The sequence below is a fragment of the Suricata suricatta genome, chromosome 14, assembly GCF_006229205.1.
Source record: "Suricata suricatta isolate VVHF042 chromosome 14, meerkat_22Aug2017_6uvM2_HiC, whole genome shotgun sequence".
Lineage (NCBI taxonomy): Eukaryota > Metazoa > Chordata > Mammalia > Carnivora > Herpestidae > Suricata > Suricata suricatta.
In genome coordinates, this window is record NC_043713.1 from 71,703,860 (window position 1) to 71,712,053 (window position 8,194).

General features: G+C 48.3%; 1 protein-coding gene across 12 annotated transcripts in view; it reads left to right on the top strand.

Moving 5' to 3' along the window:
- Positions 1-7,759, top strand: part of GIT2 (GIT ArfGAP 2) — a 46,909-nt gene extending 39,150 nt beyond the window's left edge. For all 12 annotated transcript variants that reach the window (XM_029922887.1, XM_029922891.1, XM_029922895.1 and 9 more), the window contains 2 exons: positions 3,722-3,785; positions 4,466-7,759. In XM_029922887.1, coding sequence (XP_029778747.1) covers positions 3,722-3,785; positions 4,466-4,678 — 277 coding nt within the window. In that variant the 3' untranslated portion in view covers positions 4,679-7,759. The remainder of the gene's footprint in view (positions 1-3,721; positions 3,786-4,465) is intronic.
- Positions 7,760-8,194: the final 435 nt, after the last annotated feature.

Here is an 8,194-nt window from a genome sequence, read left to right on the forward strand (position 1 = left end):
GTGGTGAGGTTTTTTTCTTTAACATGGCATGTCCAGTTTTCTGCATTCTTACAAAGTGCTCTGGAAGCAGACGCCTCTAGAAGTAAAATTGCAGCATGGTCGGGGTAGTGATCTTGCCGGGGCTGGATGGTGAGGGGGTGAGCGTCGTGCCCCTCAGAGCTTGCAGGTGACTCTTCCAGCCTCTGTGCCCTCTGTGCTCACCCTTGTAGACTTGAGCTGGCTGACATAAAAGGTACCTCGACATGAACTCGGTTTCTTAGGTTCTCCCTCATGTGCATGTATGTGCGTTCATGCATGCACACCGGCGTAAACATTAAGAAACAAGTGGTCCACAAATAACAGTTGATCCAGTTGTCACCCAGGTAATTCTGCGGTCCTGAAATAAGACCCGTCTTACCCTGAGCAGGACCATACCCTGCAGAGTTATTTCTTACAGTGGAGAAGAGACTGGCCCATCTTTGTTTGTTCCCTGAGCACGGGCTCTCTGAGAACTAGCGGCGGGTCATTAACTATGCTGAGCGACGTCCTAGTGTCATACGGCCAGCCCCATCTGGACACACTCAGGAAGCATTTAACGTCCTCCCATGGGGTTTAAAAAAGTGGTAGAGGTCCGTCGAAACCCTGGAGCAATCTCACTGTTTCTGCAGGTCAGCCGAGTTCAGTGTGCGGGTGAGGAGCGCCTCTGCGCACGGCGCACGAACGGAAGTCGTCCCAGGGACACAGGGCACAGTACTGCTCCTCCTTGGTCCTCTGTTCTCTTGTTCCGCTTGAGCTGCACCGGCATCTTTTGCCTTCTCTGTGTTCCCGGCATCGCCAGGCTAGACTGCCCTGCTCTCCCCTTTCCCTTTTCCCTCTGCAGCTCTCCCCAGTGTCTCTGTTTCCCACTTGGTAAGAGAGGAGTAGCCAGTGTTCAGTGAAGGATGAGTGCTCGTCTTCCTGGATGGACTGCTGGAGCATCCTCCGAGGAGAAGAGGAAGGCTGTTGCCCAGCCTCCTTCCACAAGAATTACGTGGCTGTTCGGCTCCCTCCTTCCCAGGCAGCCTCTGTGTCACACACCCCACCCACCCCACAAGCTGCAGGTGCTCACCAGTTGACAATAGATTTACTCCAGTTCAGAAGTGCCATGCTTGTATTTCAAACAAATGAAAAAAAATGTTTATACTGCATTGTCAAAAATAGAAATACCTGCCTGGAGGCCATTTCTGTCCTCATAGAACCAAAATCCTGTGCTTGGTAGAATTGGGGAAGTTCCCCCACCACACCTTTTTTTAAGACTCTGTCAGATGATGCAGAGTTTAATCATTAGTTCACTCTTTTTAGTTTAAATACAGTTGATCTAGAGAATTTATGTTTCACAAATTGCTCACTGTTTTACTAAATCCCTGGTTACTTACATATGTGAGACACTTTCATTTATAACTCTGAGCTGTACTGATTAAACCCACGCCTTTTCTTCCTCTTTTCTCCCCGTGTTCATCTGTCACCTGTGCTCATTCTTAGTAGACCAGCAGCCAGTGCGGTCACATTCAGGCTTCACCCTGTGCCTTGAGCCAAGCAAGCTGCCCACAGTCCCCTACTTTCCCTGAGCCTGGTCCCCACCCCAGGCCCACAGCCCCACTCCCGGCCTATCTCTGTCTCTCTCTCACAACCACACGTGTGCACACACTATTAGAGCTCACCGTATACACACAAGCCTTCTTTGAGGAAACATAATAGCTGGGAGCTGTGGACGTGACCTTTCTCCGTAATCCGTGCACGCTTGCTTTGGTGGCTCATTGAGGATGTCCTAAAGTATTTCATACTGAGTCTGGGGGAGGTATCCTTAGGAAAAGCAAGGCGTAGCAAGGGGAAGTTTGAATTCTATCTCGGGGTCAAAATGAAGATGCTAACCAGCAGTCATGTATTTCACACGGGCATGTTAGGTTGAGTGACACGCCTGAAGCAGTGGTGCTGCACCGTGGCCTTTTTCTGGGCATTTGTGTGACCAGATGGGTTGTTGCCCCTTCATATTTACACGTGAAATAATGCCGTCTGTGTGGGCTGTTCCGTTACGATGTGGTGTATGATTCTAATTGCAAAGTAAAGTCAGGATTTCCCATTTGAAAATATTTTGGGATAATATTAACCACTTGCTGGAAATGTAATGCTTTAACTAAAATGTAGTCAGTCTTAATTAAAATAGTTTTGAGATTAGATTTCTTACAAAGATGAAGTACAGAGGTTGTGTGTGACAGTCTTTAAGCAGAAGCCAACTTCATGACAGAAAATGGGGAAAATGTTAGTTGAGGGCTGGATGCTGAACAGGATTTGGATCCGTCTTGAGAGGAAAGTTTTTAAACAGCCACGTGGGTGCTTGTGGAAGGCCAAACCTGCATGTTTGCACCGTATTTCCTAACGTGCCACAAACAGGCTGCCAGAGAGCTTTTCCCTTCTGGGCTCTGAGTCAGCTCTCCCAGAGATAAAACCCAGGCCTGGTGGCAGTGTGGTGTCTCAGAACTGTCGCTCAGCCCCATCCTCAGTTTGTCTTGCGTCTGCACCTTACAAAACCTACCCCTCAGGTCAGAAGCTTAACGTTTTTAAGGCGCAGGAAACTCGCCCCGTATGTCGCATGTTACAATATCGAGAATAAGAATCCTGAATGAAACCAAAGTCTCCATTCTTCCGGTTCTCATCACCCGAGAAGTCGGAATCGCCAGTCACGAGTGGAAAGAGGCTTGCTATAAAGAAAGACCTAAGTCTGTTGTGTCTCTAATCCCAGGAGAGGGCTGTGGTGTGGCAATGAGAGGCCCCGGCCCAGGTCCTGGACAGCCGGGTTTGAGCTCAGCGCTCTCTCACCAACGGTGGGACCTTGGGCAAGTTCTCTGCTTCTCCAGGCCTCAGTTTCCTCATTTGAAAAATGGGTGTGCTAATAATACCAACCTCCTAGGGCCTTTGAGAGGAGCCGTGAGTCTCTGCCAAGTGCTGGGAACAGAGTTGGCACTCCATCAGTGTTCCTGAAGCCGCAGCTCGCAGAGTGTCTTCTAGGGGGCCCCTAGGAGGCCAGGCGGCCTGGCGGAAAGGATGAGGGCAGGCAGAGCCCATGCACTTTGTCTTCTTAGAGCTCGTGAAGCGAGCAGAGAAAGTGCAGGGTGTGTTCACAGCCACCTATACAAAGTCATGGCGGCTTCATGAGAAAGTGGTAAGTGTCTGATCAAGTAAGAGAGCTGACCTCAGTGTTTTGTCTTTATCCAAAGTAAAGCTTTTGATTCCCTAACAGTCAAAATGCATTTGAATAGAAGGAATTTAGAAGCATCTGTCAGTTTTAACCAACATGTGGGTGATGAGGTGTAGGCTCCCATTGAAATTTTAAGAAATGTTTTCCAGTCCTTCATTTTTAAGTTCTGGGGGCTGTGCATGGGAATCCTTGTTTCTCTTTCAAGAAATTAGGAAGATGAAGCACATGAAAAACAAATGACCCCCTGGAGGAAGTGTAAAATATCTTTATAGACTGTTCTGTGGCTTCCTCTAACTAATCGTGTATGTCACCCATGTTCCATATCAGATTGAATGAGCTTTTGAGAAAGGATGGGGACCCTGCTTCTGTTGGGGTGGCCTCCACAGCGGGCTTTCTGCGGCCTCAGCCCCTTCCTGGGGTCATACAATCAATCCATTCCAGCCCCTGAGTACTCTCCGTCTGCATTACTTCTGCTGTCTTTGAATAACCTCTTCAATATTCTTGCAGTTATATTCCCTGCTCAGAGAGGATACACGTAGCTGTTACTGAAATGGCAGCATTATTCCCCAAAGTAAGTCACTTCCTACTCGGTTCAGATCCTTTTTTCTTCTAATGTTTATTTATTTTGAGAGAGAGGGGTGAGCAGGGGAGGGGCAGAGAGAGGGAGAGAGAGAACCCCAAGCAGGCTCTGTGCTGTCATTGCAGAGCCCACCGTGGGGCTCAGTCTCCTGAACTGTGATATCATGAACTGAGCCGAAATCAAGAACCGGATGCTTAACTGACTGAGCCACCCAGGTGCCCCACTCGGTTGAGAACCTTTTAAATGAACTGAAAGATATTTTTTCAGGACCTTTTATATGAACCTCTTTGTAGCATAAGTTTTAAATATGCAGACATGCAAATGATTTTCTCCTATACGAATCATGGTTTTAATAAGACAAGAATGTGGGAGCACGGTGCTAAAGGTAAAGGATTAATAGATTAAAATTGTATCTGGGTTATTTCACCCAGGTGGATTAGTATTTTTAAAAACTACCTCCAAATAGGATATCGTACTAAATTGCCCTGCGTGCACTTTGACCTTTGAGTCCAAGCATGTGGACATCTCTCACACTGCGGCGGGCCAGGCAGCTTGCGGCATCCTGCGCGCCCCCTCTGGGGAAGGCCGTGACGGCACTGCCGTTCTCTGTGGACAGCTTGAGCTGTCTTCACCCTGCAGTTCACGGCAAGTGACTGTGTTCTTCCGTTTAGAAACCCAAGTCTGACACGGTGAGGACTTCCCTGCGCTTGCTGACGTCCAGTGCCTACCGACTGCAGTCAGAGTGCAAGAAGACCCTCCCGGGGGACCCCGGCCCGCCCACAGACATCCAGCTGGTCACACAGCAGGTCATCCAGTGTGCATACGACATCGCCAAGGCCGCCAAGCAGCTGGTCACCATCACCACCAAAGAGAACAACAACTGAGCAGCTCCGCGCCAGTCCTCCTGTTTTCTAGGCTTTTAAAAGTCCAGTCTCAAATTTAGACTTGGAAACCTGGCAGTTTTTACAGAAACAGACATTCAATGAGAGTTTAAGACTTTTTAAAAAAAAAAAAAACTCAGTATTATTTTTGCATGTTTTCTAACAAATTTTCGACTATTAATTTAACCCACTTGCCTTATTTTGTGCCTGTGCCAGTTTCCTCTCCAACATTCTGTCGTGCTGTATGTGACTGTTGTTGAGTTGATGGTCATAGCCATTCAAAAGCATAGCGTCATTGTTTCAAGTGTGTTAGGACTCTTCCATCCTTTAAAACTGCCTGTCTAGGGTTAAAACTATAAATGAGATTTTTAGTGAAACATTTTCTGGAGAGAATTGGGTAAAAAAAACAACAACAAAAAAACCCCCACCTCCTCTATTCCCTGCCAAGCATCGTGCAATAAGCAAGATTTTCCACCCTAGTGCAGGAATCTTTACGTTTAGAGTGTTTCCAAACATGGAGAGAAAGGACTTTGCCACTCTCTGAAAGTAGTGTAACAGTCTCTCTTAGAAACAATGAACTTCTCCATTTCTTTGACCTATTCTGTCCTGATAGACATTCTTTTATTTGATGTTTCTGCCTTCACATTCTGTCTCTATTTTACTATCATTCTGAAGTCTCCGTGGTGCCAGATAAGTGCTCATCCTCCACGTCATGTGTCATTTGGCCCTGTCTAGGTAGGAGCTGCCACGTCATCACGCGTGGTTCAGGGCTCTGCCTTCCCTCCGGGAGCCGGATGTGTCATTCCGTACGTGTGGCAAAGAGGAGCCACGTCCCACAGCCATCATTTATTCTGTGCCACCCCATTCAGATATCACTGCCGTAAACTGTGGGAAGAGAAATCACCTGCTCCCTGACGCGGTAACATATCTCTCCCCCCAGAACTCGGTCGCTCCTCTGACCGCGAAAGCATCATCACATGGCCTGCGGGCCATAAGGACTTCTAAGGTAAGGTGTCTGCGGTCATCTGAGTTTATTTCTCCTCCGTTGTCTCACTGGTTCTTAAAAATGAGACCTCCTCTTTCATGAATCCCTTAGACAGTGTGCTCTAGCTGACCACCAGCTATCCTAGAGCTATAAAAGTACAGGTTTGAGTTCTGGAACATACTGACATTGGTTTTAAAGCTACTAAAGAGAAGACCTTTCTTCCCCCGAATGCTAAAGCACATTGCTGTTCTGCTTGTCGCGACAGTCGTATGGGTGCGGCTCAGACCCTGACCTAGACCAGAGGGGTCAGGCAGCATTGATGGAGATGAATGAAGTGAGCCAGGTGCAGAGCAGGGGCAGAGGACAGTCGGGGAGCAGAGGTGCCCCTGATGGGGACAGCAGCTCCCCAGCCTCACCCAGGCTGCCCTGTGGAAAAGTGGCCCCGGGGTTGCCGGAGCTTTGATTTTTTTTTTTTTAAGAGACTCCAGAAACATGGGTATGTTTTGTGCCGTTTCTCTGTTTCTAAATGTTGCTGACTAAACATTCTCAGAGCACACGTGTGGGGGAACTGGGACCTCTAGGCTGCCAGCTCACAGCCTTTGCCCAGGACTCCTGGCAGCTGCAGTGTGAGGTCACACCCGGTTTACCTCTGAGCCTTACCTGTAACGTGGCCCCCCCTACCCTGTGTTAAGTTGCTTTTAGTCGTCATCTTACCCATGCATTCCGTCCCATAGTGCTCGTTCATACACGTGAAAAAGTCAAAGTAATCACAGTTGCCTAAATACATGCTAAATAAGCCTGTATTTTCACAGAGCTGTTTGATTCACAAACATCTTTATAGCTTGACCGTATGCTGTCATGAAGGAAGCACCGTGATGGTGTTTGGTTTACTAAGGCCCAGCATGTGGATGATTTTGCCAGATTTTGCTACACTGAGTAGCGCAGGGAAAGACTCCAAAAGACTCATCCACTTGTCTGCACAATCCTAAGTGCCGTACTCCTGTCGGATGCTGAGGGGATGCCTTCTACCATAAATTAAGTTCAAGCCCCATCTGGTAACCTTTGCTGCATGCTACACGTACTTAGCTAACCCCCTTCTTTCTTGCAAACCCTGCCCTCGTGCGGGGGCTTCGGGGAAGGCCCGGTGGCAGTCCTGAGTTGGTGCCTTGGCCTCCCAGGGAGGACAAGGCTTGTCAGTAATGAGTTGTCTGCGGTGGGTGCAGCGGTGTCTTCACGGTGATGGAGGACCTTGTCTCCATACCCCTAGACGAAGTCCAGGACCGTGGGGCCCAGAGAGCGTCTGATTGTAAGGGCTGTGTAGGCATTTGCTCTGTCGACCCACAGTGCCAAGGCCCCAGAACGAAGTTCTAGGTGGATTGACACGCGGTGACAGAGGGACTGCCAGCCTCCCTTCGGTGCCCTGAACATTTCCTGACCTCTTCTGAGACACGGTCTTGTCTGAGTGGCTGTTCACCACCTTTTGCATGTGTGTCCTGTAGCCTTGCACTAATATCTGCGTTCTCTAAGGTCACTTTTCACTGTTCGTTCTCAAATCTCCCCCCCGCCGCCCAAGCTGAGAGGACGGAGGTGCACTTTATGAAACTGGCACTTGCTGAAGAGAAAGAGACCACTCCGCCCCAAAGCTCCTTTCGCTGAAGTCCTCCTCTGCCTCGGAATGCAAATAGTTCTTATTTGCCAAAGAACAGGGAATCGGGCCCCAAGATCAAATACAACATTTCATAAAACTGGCAGTGTAGACCCGCGCCTCGGGTTACCCCCCGCCTCCAGTGACTGAGGCCGCAGAGCCAGGCGTGAGGCTGGCATGTGTCTGTCCAGCAGCTGTGAGCTCCCCAATCAGAGAACGTTCCTTCTTTCCTTGTCCCCCTCGTTTTTACAAAAGAAAATGCTGCATAGGAAAAACGAAATGCCTTTCGTTCATATGTGTTTTATCCATGTCACCTGTTATGCTGTACTTTTTGTGTTTATTGTACATTCTATTCCTGTAATTATTGTACAACCCTGTAAGCGTTGTAAAATCGTTTGGGAATTTGTGCCTGCTAGTTATGCAATAAACAGGCTCTATAGTGTCTTTGTGGTAATTGTGTTTCACGTCAGTGAGGTGATGTTTCCCGATTCCCTGTCAAAGTTTCCAGAAAGTTCTCCCATAACCTAATCTTTAATGAGACAGTAATGAATATGTGTCTACCCTGGGGACTCTTAGTTTACAAGAATTACGACCTTTTTCCTCTGTGTGATTAGCAGGTAGCTTTCTTAAAAGAATTTCCACATCAGGATATCTGCTCTGTTGACCTTATCATGATGTTTTGTTCCCTCCTAAAGTTTAATTTTTCAAATTCAACAGAAGCCAGCTGGGCATAGTAGCCCTCACCTCCTTTACCAGGTGAGGGGGTGTGGGGTTAGTTCGGTCCCTGAGGCCACCAGGCTTTTCTTTTAACTCTCAGAGCAAGGCCTATTATGCAGGTTTCCACGGGGACGATGGGATATACCTGGGTTCATGAGGGCCACCCGTAGTC